General features: G+C 36.7%; 1 protein-coding gene across 5 annotated transcripts in view; it reads right to left on the minus strand.

Annotated features, from left to right (window-relative positions):
• The window catches only part of Carmil1 (capping protein regulator and myosin 1 linker 1), a 288,276-nt gene that overhangs the window by 41,964 nt on the left and 224,968 nt on the right, over positions 1–21,344 (minus strand). For all 5 annotated transcript variants that reach the window (XM_070024433.1, XM_070024432.1, XM_070024431.1 and 2 more), the window contains exons 27-29: positions 12,938–13,113; positions 9,995–10,082; positions 7,721–7,870 (exon numbers count right to left, since the gene is read on the minus strand). In XM_070024433.1, coding sequence (XP_069880534.1) covers positions 7,721–7,870; positions 9,995–10,082; positions 12,938–13,113 — 414 coding nt within the window. The remainder of the gene's footprint in view (positions 1–7,720; positions 7,871–9,994; positions 10,083–12,937; positions 13,114–21,344) is intronic.

The raw sequence follows: 21,344 nt of genomic DNA on the forward strand, positions 1-21,344 counted from the left end.
TGTTAGAACAATCCCAAAAAGCTTATGCAGGAATAATGCGGCTCATTTGGTGATTGCTGAATACTTGAGACTTATTCCATATGTTCTCCAATAGGAACACGTCTAACTGACCACACAATTTAAAGGGATGGGTTGGGATCGGGGGAGAATAATGGAAGGGGTAACATTGATCAAGATGCATTGTCATCATGAACTGACATGTGGAATTGAAACTCCTTTGTACAACCATACACTACAACTACCATGGCCACATTCCTGATAAGGGACAATGATCAAGTGACAGTTTGGGTCACAATAGTATGGAGATTAAAAAGTTGATTTACTATTTTCGTCAAGTAACTCTTGGGCTTGTTTTGCATGAGGAAGTGTTTTGTAAATGTTATTGTTACCACAAAGTATTAGAACAGCTGCCATCCTGACATGGAAGTGACAATATGGTCTCCAGAGTCCAAGTATCTACACTTAGAAGCAACCTCAGTACCACAGCTAAGCCCATTTCCTTTTATCACAAACTTCTCACAACAAAGGGGGTTTTAAAAAGTTACTATGAACCTTAATGGGGCTTACTCTATTAACCAAAAGGATAAGAAGCCTTTTGCTGGACATTTGACATTTCCTTTTAACAAGACAGCGGAAATATGCTTGCCATTAAGAAACCAGGTGGATGAAGGGAAAGAAAAAGGTGGAAAAATAAGGGAATGGAGGGTTTAGCTGGAGCAGACAGCCCAAGGATTGTATTTACTAGCTTCCATTCATGTGTATCTCCCTTCTCTTTATATTTTCTGAGCATTACTATGAACATATATAGTTTAAAAAAATTAACAATGTATCAGGCTGGATGTTAGCATTTCACATCTATATTCCTATCTACCCAGGAAGTGGAGATCAAGAGCATGATTTGAAATCAGCCCAGGCAAGAAGTTTGGCGATCCCATCTCAATAGGAACCAGCCCAGGTGCAGTGGTGTGGCCCTGTCATCCAAGCTATGCAGGAGGTTGAGATTGGGAGGATCTGTTTCAGTCCAGCCTGGGGAGGGGGGGTGGGGGAGATGAGTGTATAAGACCCCATCTCAACAAAAAAAAGGCTGTGTGTGGTGCATGTGCCTGTCATTCCAGCTCCAGCGGGAAGCATTAATAGGAATATCAAAAAGGCAAGACCCTATCTCAAAAAAGAACACCAGAAGGGCTGGAAATGTAGCTCAAGTAGTAGAGCATCTGCCTAGAAAGCACAAAGCCCTGAGTTCAAACTCCAGTACAACCCTCCCCTAAACAAGGGACCATAAGGATCATAAGCCATTGCTGTCTTTATTCTTTCTGATGCTTAGTGTACCACTGCAGTACTTTCAGTGGAGATGTTTATGTCCTTTGAAATAATCTCAATGGATTTAAAACAATCCTTGCTTTTTGATGTAAAACATCCTTGGCTCAATTGTGCTTTTCTGTGCAATTTTAGAACACTGTACGGGTAATCCCTGTTTAATGAACAAGACTATCCAATTTAAGGTATTTCCTACTACATTTTTTTTCTGAGTCAATTCTCAAAGGGAATCCAAACTCAGTAATTCTTAATTGGAAAGTACTCTCAAATATCTAGTCAGTGTTATCACATTTGTAGATGAGCAAGCAACTTTGAACGCATTTTTTATTTTCAGAAGTGAGGTGGTATAAATCTCACTGAGAAACGGATGCTAGTTCTGTCTATGATGGCTACTGGGTAGCACAAAATGTTCTTTAAAACCTAGGAAAAATAGGTATATGGAAGCCATAAACTATGAGGAAGGTATAATAAATTGAAGGAGAAATAATCAGAGATTCAGTGATGCACTACATTTCCTACTGAACACAACAGTAAATTCAGCTATGCACACTATACTCATTAACTTTTATATCCAGAGTCTCATTTCATATAAAAACTGAACAGGCATCATGTTAAAACAAAAACATTCTGAGAAGAGTGGCGGCCAGAGGCTATTGTAAAGATCATGCTAGAATACCATAGTGCAATTAAAATGATTCATTGCTTTCTTTTCCAGATCTGCAGTGTTTTCTGATACAAGGACATGAAATCTTTACCTTCCTAACTGTACCATGTGTTCTCCAGGGAACAGAAAGTGGTTCACTTTGTACTCATTTTTAACTTATCTTACAACTGATATGAAAGTGAAATTTCATAGTTTAAATGCTCCCTATTAAAAAATATATAACTTTTTTCTTAATATATCCAATGAATGAAATTACCTGGTACCAATTTCATGCAAAACCTTTGAACAAGAGCTAGTGCTGGGTTAGGGATGATGGACACAGAAGGAAGGTCTATCTCTATCTATCTATCTATCTATCTATCTATCTATCTATCTATCTATCATCTATATCTATCTATCATCTATCTATCATCTACCTACCTACCTATCTTTATTTATCTAATAGGTCAGGTATGTGCACCTTTGCATTATAATGAAAAGGAAAGTGAGGATATTCTTTAAATATCTGTTTATATGGTTAAGCCCAGTATTACTAGAAGGGCCACATAAGCTTGAATAGCATTTTTTGTGAAAGAATAAACAATGGGGAAAATCCCATTGAGCATCATACCTGAGAAAGATATTTGTAATCTAGATATTTTCAAAAATCCATTTGCCATGCAAAACCAAGTAGGGTGGAAGAAGACATAAATACTCTCCTCTAGAAGCAACATCAGAGCGTAGTGACCTCAAGGTGAGGAGTCAAGATCAACCTAAAAATGCTTAATGTAACACATTTACTCTTTCTACAGGGTAGTAGTTCTATACAGATAACCCTTTCAGAAGTGATGTCAGTAAGCAAAAGATATTACAGAATAAAATTCTAAGAAGAAACTAATAAGTAGGTTTTGAACAATCTTCTGCACATAGTTAACAGTAATGCATGTACTTTTAAAGAGCTACACAGACAATAGACTGTAGTTGGCACCACTGTTAATAGATTATTCCACTAAAAACTGTTGGTACCAGAATAAGGCAATTTGTTTAAATTGGTTTAAATAATGACATTCTGACCAAGTCAAATAGACTTTTGCTGAATTATAGAATTGTGCTGAATTCTGAATTTCTACATTAAAAGTTAAAAAATTATATGTTGAACTCTGAGGCTAGATTTGTTAAAATAAAGTAATTGCTTATTTTATCATTAGTGACAGGATTCACAGAGATATATGCTGCAATAACTCAGACCTCTTAAAATTCTTTTCCTAGGAAATAGCCATAAGCAGATTAATTGAGTTCCTGCCTGGATATCTTTTGATTTGAAATGGGTATGACATTCATTAAAATAATTTAAAGAATCTCATACAATGAGTGGGCTGGTGATGCCTAAAGGAGCAGACACTGGTTCTTCACCCACTTGGCACACAACTAAACTCTAAACTTCTGTTACTTTTTTAGAGTAGCATACTGTAACTGGTGACAAATGAAATATTTAGAGATAATCAGTAGCCTAAGGAGCATATCCTTCAAGATCCTAAAAGCTAGTGATAAACCAAAGTTGAAAGCTATGGTGTGGAACACTGATTTCCTAAGACACCTGACTGTGGGAAAGAACAGGCAGTCTATGGACAATAAAATTCTAAGGAAGCACACATTTTGGCATGACACACAAAGCATGTGTGCTGAAATGATAAGGAGTATATAAGGAAAGCTAATTAGTCATTGTCACCAACAAAATGACATGGAGAAAGACATGGAATATTCCAGGTAAACTGTGAGGGAGCAAAATTCTAACAATTGGATAACAACCTGTGTGTGTGTGGGCGGGGGGGGGGGGAGCTTGGTAACACATTTGCTTCTAATAATGTTTAAAAACTGCAGTTTTTTTTTTTTTTAAATCATGGTTATATAACCCTATGCCTTTGACCGTGTGTTGCAATTCACATGTTCATTCCATCTGGGATTAGTAAACAGCTATGGTATAAAAAGCAATTCAGTCTCATTCAGTGTAATTCAAAATCTGATCTGGATTGAAAGAAATAAATCATTGATGAAATCCCCATACTGCCTGTAGCCAACTGAGTAAAATATACAGAATGGTATTGAAAAACCTGCCTTTAGTTTAGCCTTCGGTTAACTAAAAAATTGGAGTTACTCAACTTTTCTCTGCCTCCATTTCCTTCCTTACTTATTAAGTAGAAGACATCAGTAAGACCTAATTATTCAAGGGTGTTTTGCATATTCAACAGTTAATTATCTCCAGGGCCCAAGATAGTATCTAGCATGTTACTGGTACTATTTATATATTCCTTTCTAAGTCATATAACTTACTCCTCTGGAGTAAGGGGATATTAGAATCTCTGCTGGCTTTAAGAGTGGATAAAGGTCCAAGTACTGGTACTGGCGGCTCATGCCTATAATCCTAGCTCCTGAGAACACTGAAATCTGAGGACCATGGTTTGAAGCCAGCCAGGGCAGAAAAGACCATGAGACTCTTACTCCAATTAAGTATCAAAAACAAAACAAAACAAAAAAAGCTGGAAGTGGAGCTGTAGCAAGTAGTAAAGTTTTCTCTTTGAGCAAAAAAAAAAAAAAAAAAAGAGCTAAGGTGCAGCACAGGATCTGAGTTTAAACCCTAGGACCTGTGAATTCCTCTCCCCCTCCTCCACTCCCCTCACTCACCCAAGAATAAAGGTGCAAAACTTCACAGTTTATCCAATAGTTATTCTTCTTCTCCTCCTCACCATATCCTACCCAGTGAGCTAGATTACTTCTTAGTTTCTCTTGCTAACTGAAAAAATGGAACTAAGAAAATTGTGAGGAGGAGTGGGGATGGGAGAATGATCAGAAGGGTGACACAATCAAGATGCTTTGTACTCATAAACTGACATGTTGATTAAATCCCTCTGTGAAACACTTACAAATAATTTAAAATATTAAAAAAAGAAAGTCAGACATTGGGGGCTCATGTTTTTAATTCTAGATACACAGGAGGCTGAGACATGAAGCTCACAGTTCAAAGGCAGCCTGGGCAGGAAAGTCCATGAGACTCCTATCTCCAATTAACCACCAGAAAACCAGAAGTAGAGCTGTGGCTCAAAGTGGAAATGTACTAGCCTTGAGCACAAATGCTTAGGGACAATGTCCAGGCCTCACTACCAACAACAATAAAAAGATATCAGATGGGAGACAAACAGTTCCTAACCATCTCTCCACCCCCCGCCCCCGCAAAAAAAGATTCTCTTTCTGGCATCCTGTTTAAAAAGAATCTCTTTTGTCCTTAACTTTGCAGTCAAGTTGGATTAGAAGTGACCAGTCACTCTTTAGCAGATAATCAGCCCCCTTCACTCATACAACCATTCCTATTTAGGTCTCAGTCAAAGTGGAACCTTAAGAGTTCTCAATTTAAGTACTGAATTTTTGTCCAAAGAAACTACTCACATGGATTCCTATTTCTGTGCCCCAGCAAGGTAATTCTTGTTAAAATAAATATAAATGTCTATGACTAACATATGCCCTTAAAGTTTACCTAATGCAACCATAATTATTGGTTTTTACTGAATTTGGATTGACCTTTGGACCAGAAGACCTGTGAGAAAACATAAAAATTAGAAAGCTAGGGACTGGAATAAAAAGAGATAACCAAAGTCTCTAACAAGCTTGCTAAAGAAATGGTCAAAATTGATTTAGTACTCATGAATATCCCAGACAAAAGTCAGGATGAGAGCCTGCATCAGCAAACAGGAGTAATCCATATTTTGTTTCAAAATGCAAATAAAATAAAAATATCTCTTATGTGCACAACTTACAATGTACTAGACAAGTAAATCTTCAAAATTTAGATAATTTCCTCCATACAGATCATAGATTTATATAGTTATAAGACATTATTTTATTAGAATTCTTTTAAATATTTAGTAAGTGACAAAGCAATTTTGTTATATCCATTTCATATAACATTTTAGGAAAATAATTATGATTGACAGCATTAATAAGTACCATTATACTCTTCTTACTACCTTTTTAAGTATATACTTAAACTTATTTTAGTGTAACGAATAGCATATATAATTGATTTTATATGTGCTATTTAATTTTTGCTTTCTAACAAATTAATTTTATTTTTTAAATGTAATTTGCATAAATTATACAAAGGGGCTTCAATTTGGTATTTACAACTTGTACATAATGTACTTGTATCAAATTCACTCCATCTATGTTGTTCTTAGAATATTGCTCTTTAGCTTTTTCTAATGACATTACAATGTTAACTAAAGTGTTAGCTTATATATGCAAGGGCTTTCATGCAGAACACTAAAGTAACTTATTCTCAAGCTTTAAGAAATATAACAGTGGCTTGTAAGGAAGAAAACTTATTACATTAGACTTTCTGTCTAAAAAAATAATATGGACCAGATCTCATCCTTGTTTGTTTTTGTTGGTCGTAGGGCTTGAACTCAGGGCGTGGGTGCTGTCCCTGAGCTTCTTAATGCTCAAGGCTCTACCACTTGAGCCACAGAGCCATTCCTAGTTTTTGAGTGGTTAATTGGAGATAGGAGTCTTACAGGGACTACTCTGCCTGGGCTGACTTCAAACCCCAATCCTCAGATCTCAGCCTCCTGAGTAGCTAGGATTATAGGTGTGAGCCACCAGTGCCCTGCTTGCTCCTTTGTTTTCTAAAGTTAAAAACAAGCCCTATTTTTTAACAGCTGAATCTAAAAATTACTACACTCAGATGTTAATACAGAAATATTTGAGGTAAGTAACCCAAATCTAGTCTCACTGGCACCTTGTCAAATTATAAAGGGTCTAAAAAAAAAAAAAAGATTGTTTTAGCTGGGTGCTGGTGGCTTGTGCCTGTAATCCTAGCTACTCAGAAGGCTGAGATCTTAGGATCATGATTTAAAGTCAGCTTGGGCAAGAAAGTCTGTGACACTTATCTCCAATGAACTACTAAAAAATCAGAAGTAGAGTTGTCACTCAAATGGTCAGAGTGCTAGCCTTGAGCAAAAATGTTCAGGGAGTGCTTGAGCACACACACATAAAAAAATTCTTTTAGTAAAACAAGCACACTGAATAGAGAGGCAAAACACATACACATACAATTGATTTCTTGAAAAATAGCTATGCCAACAACATAAATTTTAAAATAATGAAGTAAGGACTGAAGTAAAATTGTCCTCAGAGGAGGAAATAAATGTATCAACAATTGTACTGCTCTCATTATCTGCCCAGATGGATGTGCCACATGAGACCCAGTGAATGGGGTTATGAATGACGACCTACTCTTACGTAAAGCAGAATGCTAGTCTACCTTCACAAGAAAATCAAGTCAAGTGAATGAGACTGTATCTCACCTAAACATGAAGTCTGAATTTAAACATTTGTCAACAAATTATAAGGCAAGAATGGAGAACAGCAGCAGAGAGAGAGGAAAAAAAACAAACAAGAAAGAAGCCCCCAATATATTTTATTTGAATGTATCCTTCTACATAATTTAAATGGCTGATCTACAGTTTCATTTTAATGATATATTCCTGTCACACAGGATCTTTTAAGAGTTGTGTAATCAACTTCTAATTAGTTTATAATTACTCCCCTATGATGGCTACAGGGCTTTAGAAGGGGACTGGGAATGGTGGATGCCCGAGGCTTAAGCTTAGCAGTTCTATACATGGCAACAAGTTTTTGAACATGTCTGTATGACAGGGTCTAAGGTCTGATTTCAAACAGTTGCTACCAGCAAAGGATGTGCCTTACCATACAAGTATCCAGATCTTCTAAGCGCTCTACCTCTGTTAGCTCCTCCACTGTGACAACAGAGCGTTTCACTGGCTTCTCCTCAGCCAGTTCGATTTCTAGGGACTCTTGATGAAGAAGAGCTTTGCCGCGTCTGCTGAAATGGTCTGCCTGTAGGTAGGATTGAGACCATACAAGGAGAAATTAAAGCACAGGGGACAAGGAAAGAGCTGGTTAGTCTAATTTCTGAAGACATCGTCCACAAGATGGAGCAGTGGAGCACTAACTTGGCAAGTAGTTAAAGACAATAACGCTCAACCAGTGTTACTTCACCTCTTTCATTCTCTTTCTTGGTAGAACACCGTTTTAAGCAAGAAATTACAAACCTCATAAATAAGGAGACTACTTATCCTTGAATAAAATAAGTAGTTCTCTTTTTAGTAGTTTTGAAAGAAACTCCCTTCTATACTAGTGCTTAAAGATATATATAGCGAAATGAGTTTTAGCTTGCATTATTTTTAAAAGACTGAAGGAAAGAAACCACCAAAAAGTTTTATGTCTTGCTACCTTTCATCATTTTCATGTAAGGAAAACCAAATTTTATATGAATTGTTATTTCCACTGTTATGCTTTAGGCATATACCAAAAAAATTAAATGGTATCAAGGTAGAATGAGCTGGATGAACTTCAAAAGTTCCAGAATTGAGTTGATGTGACATCAGAAACTTTTAGTTAACTCTTCTGAAACAGTGAGAAGCAGCAATATGTCTATGAATGTGTTGGGAACACTTCTCAACTTAAATTGGAGAAAAATGGTATCTAAGCATGATAGAAACCAAGTTCCATTTTGAAGATGCTATCTTATTCATACATCATCTACACTTTTTGTCATCCAAACCCACAGTATTGATATGAACATGAAGTTCAAAATAACACAGAAGTGCATTCTCACAATTCCCTTTCAACTGAAGACAGAAAATGTCAATACTTTTGGAGTAAATTCTTCAATGAAGGGGACAAATGTGAAAAGGTGAAAAATTTAAAGGTTCCAATGCCGTTCTCAAGTGCAGACTTATGCTGATCCAGCATCCAGTGTTTGTGTCATTTTGAGGTATTTCCTGGAGTTGACAGACATCAATAAGCTGAGACATCAATTAACTGTTGCTAAAAGAAACTTTCTATTGATTTTGTTTGTGCTTATTTTTTTTTTAAGTCTCAATTGAGAGCTTGAAACAGTGAAGTAGCTCTTTACTGTGCCAGGAACTAGAAAATAGTGCTGCTGTAATGTGGCTATATATGTATATCTCAATTTGGTACAAACCAATATATTGATAAAATACAATAAACAGAAAATTTAGAAAAATGTGTTTGAATTCAGTGCTTATGTCAAACTGCCCTAGAAGTTTCTTAAAAAAGGTTTTTTTTTTTTCTGAGTAAGTGAATGCTTATGAACTAGTAATCACTTATTAGTGGGACCAGTTCCAGTCCACATGCAATATTCTGAGCAATGCTAACAGATGTCTTATCTTTTTTTTTTTTTTGTAGGAAATAGTCATACATCGCTCTCATTTATCTGCCTCACATAAAGAAACTGTAGCTGTTCTTTTCATTTTAGTGTCCTTTATGTTATCCCCCAACTTCATTGTCATAAAATGGGTTCTCTCCATCCTGCACTGTTAGCTTAAAAGTCTTCTCTATGGAGAAAGCACTGTAGTAAGTTGCTTAGGAGATTTTTGATATTTTGGAGACATATACACAGTTATAAAACCTTAACTGCGGGGCTGGGAAAGTGGCTCAGTGGTAGAGTGCTTGCCTTGCATGCATGAGGCCCTGGGTTCGATTCCCCAGCACCACATAAGCAAAAAGAAAAAAGCCAGAAGTGGCGCTGTGGCTCAAGTGGTAAAGCGCTAGCCTTGAGCTGAAGAGCTGAGGGACAGCGCCCAGGCCCAGAGTTCAGGCCTCACGACTGGACGCCCCCCCCCCCAAAAAAAAAAAACCTTAACTGCTCCAGAAGACTTCCGGGCCACATTCCTAGCTCCCTCCAAAATTTTTAACCTGCATGAAACATGAGCAAGATTTCTAGATATGATCCCTTTTGTTTTCCTTTGCCATTCCCTCTAAAGAAATCCTAATGCTCTCCAGAATGTCTAGAAGCAAAGGATAAGGGGAAGGAGGAAAAGCAGGATCTTTTCCCATAAAATTGTGAAGAAAGAAATACAGAAAAGAAACCACACCTCCATATATCACAAAGGAACGTTAACAGGAGCCCTTGCTTATGATGTGCCCTACACTTACCAGCTTATGATGGCAGTGTGAGAGTGCATCCAGGATTTCATCCACAATCCGATCAGACAGGAAGGAGGCCACTGTCAGCTTCACTTCACTGTGTGAAAATTAAAGGGAAAGAGTAGCATTTTAATTTGTGCAAGGGAGAAAAAAACGCTTATTCACCTTGATTCTGTGCTGGTAAGGTCAACAACTGTGATTCCATTTCTTTCTTTGAAAATGGAATGCAAGAATGTGTGAACAGGGCTAGAGATTTCCAAAAATAAGCTTTAAACACTGCCATAAACACACAGATAATAGACTTTCTTCACCTATTTCAACCTGCCTCTAAATTTAAAACTCAGGATTTAATGGCAGGAATGAAAAACATCTGGACAGAGACAAATGTAATGGCAACCATATGAACCATGTGGCATGGTACAATTCACCCATTGACATAAATGAAAGCAAACCTAGGCTGGAGTAAATTAAGAAAGTCTAGCCTGGTTGCTAAGGCATAGCTATTACTTTAATATGTATATCCCTTACCCTTTGAAAAAAAAATCTTTCACCAAATGGTACTGATACCATTTCTGTTTTGACTTGTCATCTTACTGAAAATGCACTGTACCCCTATCTTTATAAATGCTACAATTTCCAACTTGGGTGACTCTTGTCTGAGCTCAGACAACATAAAGTAATTTTCATTATTAAACAAACTCAGTCATTAAAAAGATTTTACGGGAGGCTGGTATTTTAGTTCACAGTTCAGCCATGTGATGACATTCACAATTCAACTTCCATGTGTGTTTTCAAGCTAAGGAATCCCACTTACACGCACATATGACCAGATGTCCATAATTACACAGTACTTTTAAAAGAAAATGTGAGGTATTGTCTCACAAGCTCAGCCTCCTTTTAAAGCCAATAAATGATTTTTTTCCTCTATCAGAGCAAGTAAAAGAGTTGCCAAAACAACATGTCTTAATCCTAAAATTAAAGTTGAAAGTACATGTGTGTGATGGGAAAAAGATCTTTTAAACCTAAAGGCAACAATGTGCATTGATTATTTCTGTTGAGGAAGATTTCTATGAGTAGGACAGCAGAATGGAAGTATTGACTATGGTGTCTACATTAAAAACTCACCGGAGCTAAAAATAAAAGGAGGTCTCTTTAATTCTTTTACATGAAAGGAAGTCTTACTACATTTATTTTACCTAATACTTTACGAGTTATTACCCAGAGGTATCCACTGGTAAGACTTACTTAGGTCTCATATCCAATATAATTTTAACAAGAATTTCCTCTGATATTTTTGTAAGCCTGGAAGGTGCCCTTCGTTGTGAAATTCTCAATTCTATACTTTGTTTCTTCTGTCTTATCTCTTCTTTGAAAGTAAGGAGGAGTGATTTACCTATTTCAAATTGTAGCACCAAGAAGCAAAACTCAGGAAAAATACATTTTAAAATGTCTTGGGATTTTTCAGTTTGCAAAACTTTTAAAAAACTTGGGTAACCTTAATCTGCATGTGCACACACATGTATATGAATATAAACCTCCTTGTGTGCTTGTGTTGATATTTTCATTCAGTTCATGCTCAGTTTAGCACATTAGATAAACAGCCAAATAAAGAATCAATGGACATAAAATTGATTGACCAAAGTGAAGAGTCTTATCTTTCCCTTTCAAAATTTGTACATTATTTTATGGAAGTGACCATATTTGACAGAATTTGATGCATTATAGTAAAGGTATCAGAATACACTCTATTGGAGATTGATCCTATTACTATGACAGAATGGTGGCCAATAAAATTTTCTTGCTTATTAAAGGTGATATCAATATTAACTATATTTTTATCTTAAACATATTAACCTTTCAATACTTATTTTCACTTAAAAAATTCTGAAGCAGCAGGTAACAAAAGTATGCTTACTTACCTTGTTAAAGGCTTTAATTCCTAAGATCACTAACTATGGTATCTAAGAAACTCTCTGAAAAACTTTAAAAGTTTCTCTAATCTTTCCAGCTATATTTCAACTGAATAGGCTCTAGGAGTGTTATTTATTCAAACAACAAACCCTAATATCTCTATCTTCAACCTGAGACTGTCAACCAGCAACTGTCCAATCGCTGTAGAATTCCTAAATCCTCCTGTAAGGCTTCAGTATGTAAATAATGATTTAATCTTTGTCTTGTTCTGTTCAGGCTGTCATTTTTTCTCATAGATTGTAACTTGGCTGCATCACTATTGCTAGATTCATTCCCAACTCTCCAGATAGGTGTGACTATTCTTCTGCTATAACATTCTTATCAATATTCCAAAATAGCTTCAATAGGAAATCAAAAGTATTTCTGAACTTTCTCCAAGGAGGAGACATACAATTAGCTGAGTTTACAATGGAAAACTGATGATCACCAAGAAACTCTAAGTAAAAATTAAGGAAAATTTGTCAGTGACCATGGCTCCTAAATATTTATATCTCGGCATATTTTTCAAACTGTGACAGCACTAGTATACACATAACACTGCAGACACATCAAAATAAACCAGAAGGCAAACATGGTAAGGTCAGAGTGGGCCTCTGCCTATTTATAGGCAGTGTGTTTGCTCACAAAAAAAACCATGGTGATAGAACGCAAACTGCCCTCAGCCTTCAAGCTAGTCATTTAGAAAGATGAAAGATAAACCCCAGAGGCAAACACAAGGAATTAAAAACACGTACACCCCTTTTAACTATAGAGCCCTTAAAAACAGCCTAAAACTAGGCTCTTCAGTAATGCATATAGATAGCCTTATTTTGGAAATGGTAAAACTACGCATTTATGCACAACTATATACATAGAGAGAGAGACAGTCTCTGCATACTAGATATGCCTAACACATTACATATGGATAAAGCCACTTTTTCCAGCTGCCTCAACTGCATTCAGACACTGTAGCTCCTTGCTTTATCAACATTATAAACCTACCTAATTTTGTTAAGGATATCAATTCCAGACTGCTCCAACAGGACATTTTTAACAAAGGTACGTGGAATAGAAATCTTTTCAGTGCTGGCATGAATCAAGTCTTGTCGAATGTGAGCTTTTTTCATCACATTGGGACAAAGGTTCTCAGCGGCATCAACCATGGATTCGAGTAAAGCCTGCAATGCAGCAGAGTGCAGGAGAGATGATGACACTGCACCGGAGGCAGGACCATAAAACTGAGAGGTGGTTATATACGACACAGAGCCTGAGCCTGAGAGTCCTGGGTGCGATCAAGGATTTTCAGCTGCCCCAGGGTGACTTTGTGAGCACTGGATGATCACCGATCTCAGGTAATCATTTTACATCAGACACTTCTCACAACACACAAGCTTCCTGCTGCTATCTGAAGTGTTGTACTGAGAGCTGAATTTAACAGAAAGCCATGAATGAGAGGATTAACAAATATGAGGATCCAGCCTTTGTGCACCAACTTACCACGCCAGATTGTTCTCCCTGGTGCTAGAAAATAAACATGCAGAGATGAACCTCAGATCTAAAAATATCTCTTAAAAAACTATCAGTTTTGAATGCATGTGAGTCTCAAACTCCAAATTAGGACAAAGCACTCAATAGCTCCATTAAACCAGCAGCAGCAGAAAAATCAGAGAAACTACTGCCAATTTTAGATTCTTTTTTTTTTTTTAAAGAAAAGCCTTAGTGTTAAGTAAAACAGTAATTATGATAACCACAATAAACAACATGAATAATAACAGACAAAACATTTACAGAGCACTTTATAAACAACATTAATAGTAATAATCAAAACACATTTGTATAACACCACAGAATCGAAGGAACATTTCTTCACATTTTCTCCTTCCAGCATCTAGGGGGACAGACAACGCTTCTATTTCTGGGATCCTTGTTTTACAGATAGGGAATGTGAGCTAAAGGAGGTTAAACAATTTGCTGGAGACAGATGATAGGACTGAAAAGCGTGGTAAGGACATTAGCCTTTGTGTCAGACCTGAGTTTGCAACCTAGCTGAGTGACAATAGGTGAAGTTACTGATTTCTAAGAACAAAAAGTTTTCACTTCATAGGATTATTGAGGATTGAGTGATCCTACTTAAGTAAAGGTTTCAGTAGAATGTGCAGCTCGCACTGGAAGAGCTCAGGATATTATAGGTCTGAGTAGTCATCTGATTTCTGAGACTACTCTTACTACTCCCTCCCCCACCCAGGAGTGGGGCTTGAATTCATGGTGTGGGTGCTGGCTTTCAGCTTTTTCACTAAAGGCTAGTGCTCTAGCCACAACTCCATGATTTTTAATGGTTAATTGGTCTCTCACAGACTTTTTGCCCAGGCAGGCTACAATCCTTATATCTCAGCCTCCTGAATAGCTAGGATTACACGAGTGAGCCACTGACACTGGGCTGATTTCAAAGACTACTCTTAATGATTAAAAAAACAAACAAACTAGATTTTTCAAAGACAGGCTGAGATGTTATTTCTGTTCTGGTGTAAGCAAGGACCTATCTAGGTTTGTAAATGAAAGACTAGCTGAGTCATCTAGTTGCCCACATATTCACAGGCAAACTCCAACTCCATTAATAAAGCCTCTTATCATACCAGAATAAGCAACAAAATGGAAGGCTGTTCATAAGGATCTCCTAGAGCCCCGGGGAGAAGAGTAAAAGGCAGCTGCCTCTAGAGAAGTTTAGAAAAGGCATTCCTATTTATTTATTTATTTATTACCAGTACTGGGGCTTATACTCAAGGCCTGGCTCTCTCCCACTTAAGCCACACCTTTTTGGTAGTTGAGATTAAGTCTGATGGACTTTCTAGCTAGGGCTTTTAGACTAAATTACAGGCATGAGCCATTGGTACCAGGCAACCAATCCTATTTTGACAACTCTCTGTCCCTACTATAACTCTGTTCTAACCATCAATGATTTAATACATTATTCAAGAAAGCTCCTACACCACGCATCAGTTTAAGACCAAGATAGTGTACTTTCTTCTTGGGCATAAGCAAACATAATAGTACAACAAATCTGAGAAGAGCGAGCTTGAGTAAAACTATTAGTCACCTATTAGCTGCATTGTGATTGCTCTTCCTGCTTGGCAGTGCTAATTCCCTTAGAATAAACTCCAGATGGAAAGAGGTGGTCTGCCTTCCAGTGCCAAGAAATTGCTGTGGGCTGTGAAGTGAGTTGAGGTAAGTAAATAAACAGATTTTGCACTGTCATCTAATCCAACTTTGCTCTAGAAATTCATGATCACATGGCTTGGGTCTTGTAAAAAAAAAATGTCAGCTTGTCTTAGGAGATTTTTTTTTTTTTCCTAGTCCTGGGGAGGGCCTGAGCTTCTTTTGCTCAAGACTAGCACTCTACCACTTGAGTCACAGCTCTACTTCCTGCCTTTTTTTTTTTTTTGGTAGTTATTGGAAATAAAGAGTGTTATACCCTTTCCTGCCTAAGCTGGCTTTGAACCATGATCCTCAGATCTCAGCCTCCTGAGTATCTAGGATTATAGTGTGAGCCACCAGCATCCAACTGCCTTAGGAATTTAATTCAACAAATATTTTGCTGTTAGGTCCCTTACCATGACCTATATTGTAACAATGACCAACCAACAATATAATATAGAATGCAAAGTCATTTCATCATTTCATCCATGATTTCTTTCAATTCACAAAGTAGCAAATGAGGGTGATTTTTCATGACCCTATTTTATAAAGGAAGAAACTGGGGCAGAGAAAATAAATGACATGCTAAAGGTCCCAAGCTTGTGGTTGAACTGGGTAAATTGGGGCCTCAGATCTTCTGTTTCCTTGTTTTCCTTTTCTAGTGGTCCTGTCCAGTGTCTAAAGGAAACATCACCCCTTTCTTTCTGCTTCACCCCCTATGATTTTCCTCCCCTGCCAACTCAGTGGTACCCAAAGCTGATGGTATATACTCTTTGATAGCAGGGCTGGGAGAAATATCACAGGACATGTAGCTTTCAGTCCAGGTTCTTAGACAGGATCCCCTTCCAAGTCCCATGGCCCTCTGTGCACCAAATCCTGTTAATCAATATCCACCCTTCCCGTGGCTTTCAATGACTACTTTTGTTCCAATGCAACTCAAGTAAACATGTTATCTATAATAAAGCAGGGTGTTTAAAGGAAATGACACTGGCCCGACCAATCCCTGTGACAACCAAAACTAACCTAGCACTTCCTTCTAATGACCTCGAAGAATGTAATAGTGCATCTGTTTCAGTGGCTTCATTAGAAATTTTTAGCATGCATGCTATATTTCATGTCTAAAGCAACATTCTCCAACAGAACATCTGGGAGGAGTTTCTGTGCTAGCCAATTGGGGATCACTAGCCCTGTAGGACTACTTAAGCACCTGGAATTTGAATTTCACATTTTATTTGATTTTAATTTAAATAAACTATGACTAATGGATAACATTAGGCTTAATATTTCACTTTTAATTAAGGACAGTGGGAAGTTTTAACTTACTTCATTATGACTTACAAACTTATTTCTAGCACTGTGTTTGCTTTTTCTTATAAACACTTTGGACATGAATGCTGGTTCTACAACAGCATGTTTCTAATTAAGCCACAATTGACTTCCCCTGCTCCCTAGTCTTTCTTGCAGATCAGATCTTTTCCTTTCTCCCAAAGTGTATCCTTTGGCTTTCTTTTTTTTAATGTCACCTAATGACAGTAAAGTATCTAGTATCTGGTTTTGTTTGTTGTTTTTAATGAAAATACCTTTATCTAGTCCTCATTCACAAATATTAGGTCCAATAAATATACAGTTTGCAGGTCCTCTCAGAACTCTGGGAATATTATTCCATTGTTTCTTGTCTTTAACAGTTGAGAAGTAAGCTGTCAGTTTTTGGTACAGGGACTGAACTGGAGGCACTATGCTTACCAAGGAGTTGGCATCAGTCCTTTTGTTTTTAATCTGTTTACCAGATAGTTACATGCTATCTTTTGCTTAGGTTGGTTTTGAACACGATGTATCACTGCCTCATGAATAGCTGATTGTAATCAGCTGGTTTGAACATGGGCTTTTATAATCAATTACAAAAAGCCTCCCCATCTCTCACCTTGGACTCCTTTTAAGACCTCTTCTTCTTCAGTGTTCCACTTTTCATGATGATAACTCTCTAGACATAGGTTTGCTTTAGTTGCTTGGGTTTCACAGGGCTTCCTGAAACCCATCTCTGAATATCTCAGCTACCATCTCTTCAAAAATTGCCCTCTCCCATTTTCTTTCCCTCTGGAAAGCTAAACCAGGCTATATTTACTCTACCCATCTTTCTGCACTTTTCTCATATATTCTTCATTTTGTTAGTCTGTGTTTTATTACCTTCAGACATCTTGCAATGAGTAAGGCCCTGAATTTGAAAGGTATCAATCAGATTTTATTTTTCTAATGATAGTCAGGAGGGTGTGGCTTTGTCTAGAGCTGGCCTTGGATAGCAATCCTTCAACCTCCACCTCCCACTCAGCTGGTATAGGCCACCACATCTGGCTCAGTTTTTTTTAAAAAGGTATTGCTAACTTTTTGCTTCAGGCTGGCTTTGAACCATGACCATCCCACCTCTAGATGTATATTTCTTAATTGTAAAAAATGACTATTAGTACTGAAGAAATCTATATAATATGCATAAAGCAAATTGGATTAATATCTTAAGATGTCAGCTATACTCACGCACTCTGAAGCACACTCTGAAGCAAGCCGATGACTTGCAAATATAAGTTCCAAACCAAAATGTTCTGAAAACTTTCATCCTCTTGCTTTGGGAACATAAAATGTAGGAAAAGGAAAACTTAGAGAACTCTCTCTCTTAGCAAAACTGAGTTAATACTTGACAATATGCCACCTAAACCCTTCAGGTCTCATATCCTAAGTAAATCTGAAATTTACCAGGGAAGTATTTCACCATGTAAGTCCTGAGTGAAGTCAAGAATTTCTCAGGCCAAAACAAACACCCTGAATTTTAAATCCAGAAGGGAAAAAAATGAAAGTTTCCTTATGTTAAAACACTCAAATCCCATCACTACATTTACTATATTACTCCAGGAGTAAATGTCAGAATAAAAAGACAGAGAAAAGGAGACTTGTTATTCTAAAACACTTAAGACAAGCTGGTCCTAAGAAAACATCACCTCATTCAAGAAGTTTCTCCTGACTTAATTCTCCTGTAAGAAGTCTAGGCTTCTTTGGCCATTTCTTTTGCTTTCTGAAATAATACTTTTGAAAGATGGCTCAAAGAGCTACTTGAACTTTTTCCTCATCCAACATTTAAAATGCTCATTACCGGCTACAACACAAAATGATCAAGATTAAATGCCCTGATTATCATAAGACAAAACAATTTTGTACAAGGCAACTTGATCATAAGAAACTTTAGGCAACAACCACAATAGCTTAATAGCTATATACATATGCTCATATAAAATGATGCTAATCAAAATGAACTCCAAGATATGCAAACAAGAGGTTTGTTTTTGTTTGTTTGTTTTAATGTACTTTGTGACATTATTTTTTTTTTTTTCAGTTTTTCCCCTTTGGTTTATCCCCTGTTGTCACTGTTTTTTATTTTGGTACCCTGTGTCTTATATGTACATTTATTTGATTTGGGGAAGGAAAGGAGAATAATAAAATGGTGAGAAAAAGGACAAAGGGTGTACCAATGCAACAGTGATACTCACAAAACACTATAATGGATATGAACTTTACAATTTGAGGGGGAGGAAAAGTGGGAGAAAAACAAGGAAGGGGGTAATAATGTTTGAAAGGAAATGCACTCATTACCTTATTTATATAACTGTCACCCCTCTATACATCACCTTTACAATAAAATATATTTTTAGAAAAGAAAGTTAGGCAATGACTTATAGCACATACTGAAGCCATGTGCAAATCCAGGACACAAGTCTAGGCCTTCCCTTTACTTTTCTTCCATTCTCTATAGTATTTTTTTTTACATAATAACAATTATCTTTATTGTGAAATAATGAACCCAGGTTAGCGCTTGCTCATTTAATATAATTCTGGAAACCATTGAAATTAGGAAATTTGATATTAGTGACTATCATTGTTTAACAAAAATTGAATGCTGCTTGTATTTAAAAAAAGTTTCCTTATATAATTTTAAGAAAACCAATGCAGGGTAACTATAAATAGAAAATGGATTGTTTTCCAAACAGTAAAAGCAATTCATTTGTCAGATAAACTGGAAGAAAACAGAAACAAAACAAACTGCCTATGGCCTGTGAAATTAAACATGTGCGTGGGTAAGGGAAAATGAAGAAGGAACATTTGATTAAGAAGTTCTTATTCACTTTTATCATGATGGATATTCCCAAAGATAAAGAAGCCTAAAATTCAGAAGGACAGAGAATATTGAAAATGGGGGTAGGTGAGGTGGGTAGATATGAGGAATGAGCCATCCCCACTGGGCATGGAGAAATTAGTGAGACTAAGAGAAAAGTACATTAATGTGCTTGCAAATAAGAAAATAGCAGATGAATGCCATACATTTAACAAGGCGTCAGAAAAGCCAATGACAAAAAAAAAAAATAGAGAATGCCTATTTACAGTAAAATCATTATCTCAGGTTTGTTTTTTAATGCATTTTTAAATGTATTTTTTCTTCAGATACCAGCCTTCTAGTTCCTCCCCAGAAAACCTAACTTTGTATGTCACAAAGTACAAGAATACAGAAGGCAGGGGGATCATCTCTGAGTTAGACCTCTTGGAGCAGCAATTGATAGTTTGAAGCTGTTTGACAGGAAAGATCACCATACAATGCTTTATGCTGATTTAAATGTCAGCCAAATCTGACTATGTAAGAAATTCTCACAAATACTTTAAAGGAAAAGCAAACATTAGGTAATGAACATGTAATTTTCAACAAAAGAAATACCAATTGATGATACAGGTACTTGATATATCAATGAATATTAAAGAAATTCAAAAGACAGAGATTATTTATAGTCCTATTACATTACAAAGATTAAAAGTGATATGCTAAATATGTAGCCAAAAGAATAATTGTCTGTATTGCTGGACCCAAGTTTGCAAGTGTGTATGAAAGTATAAAATATGTATAATATTTTACCTAGAAGTATCACTTATAGGAAGTAAAATTAATCAGAAATTAGAGAATAAATTATGACAGTGCAGCCATAAAAAAGAATACCATGTAGTTATAAAAACTAACATTTAGGGCTGGGAAGGTGGCTCAGTGGTAGAGCGCTTGCCTTGCATGCCTGGGGCCCTGGGTTCCATTCCTCAGCATCACATAAGCAAAAAGAAAAAAAAGAGCCGGAAGTGGCACTGTGGCTCAAGTGGTAGAGTGCTAGCCTTGAGCTGAAGAGCTGAGGGACAGAGCCCAGGCCCCGAGTTCAGGCCCCACGACCGGACCCCTCCTCCCCGCCCCCTCGCCAAAAAAAAAAGAAAAACTAACATTTATATTGCTAGAACTGCATTCATGACATGATGCCAAATATAAACGGTGACTACTAATCATTATGTATAGTATAATCACATAGATGTAATATTTTCTATGTAGGTACAGAATGTCTCAAAATGCACTAAATTATTAACAGTGATAAAAAACTGCTGGGATTTTTGGTGATTTTTTAACCTTTCTTTTAAAAATATACTTGCAGGTATAATTTAACTTTTTGCACTCAGAAATAAATAAAGCTGATTTGAAGTATCTTAAGAAATACCTTCCATATTTTTCTTTTCATGGCAGATAGAAGTTCTATTAGGAAGTAGATGGTATAAGAATCCCTTTCTACTCTTTGAATTAAAAATAATCCAATTGCCAGGTGCTGATGCCTCCCACCTGCAGTCTTAGCTACTCAGGCGGAGGCTGAGATCTGAAGATCATGGTTCGAAGCCATCCTAGTCAAGACAAATCCACAACTCTCCTGTCCAATTAACCAGCCAAAATCAAGAAGGTGTGGCTGAAGTGATAGAGTAAAAAAAAAGCCAAGTGTGACTGAAAAACCAAGTTCAAGCCCTGTAGTGACATCAATAAATACATTTACAGTTCACGAAAATAAAAATGGCACTTGAGTCTCTCTGTAAAAGATGCTTAGTAAGACAGAGACTTAAAACTCGTAAATTCCACAACACTTTCTACTCAGTTAACTTAATTTTCAAAGAGAATAATTAGCATATTATGAAGCTATTACTGAGTTGCACATCAAATCCCTATGAGCTCCAGCAATTGTGCTCTCAAAAGAAAATAGACCAAATAATGACAGCAATGTAGAGACAGTTTTGAAAGACATCCTTGAAAGACAGATGAGAAATTATGAAACTTTTCTGAATATGGAAATTCTTGAGTGCAGCTGCTTTGAAAAATTACCTTATGAAA

The sequence above is a fragment of the Dipodomys merriami genome, unplaced genomic scaffold (assembly GCF_024711535.1).
Source record: "Dipodomys merriami isolate MVZ:Mamm:240054 unplaced genomic scaffold, mDipMer1.0.p SCAF_16, whole genome shotgun sequence".
Lineage (NCBI taxonomy): Eukaryota > Metazoa > Chordata > Mammalia > Rodentia > Heteromyidae > Dipodomys > Dipodomys merriami.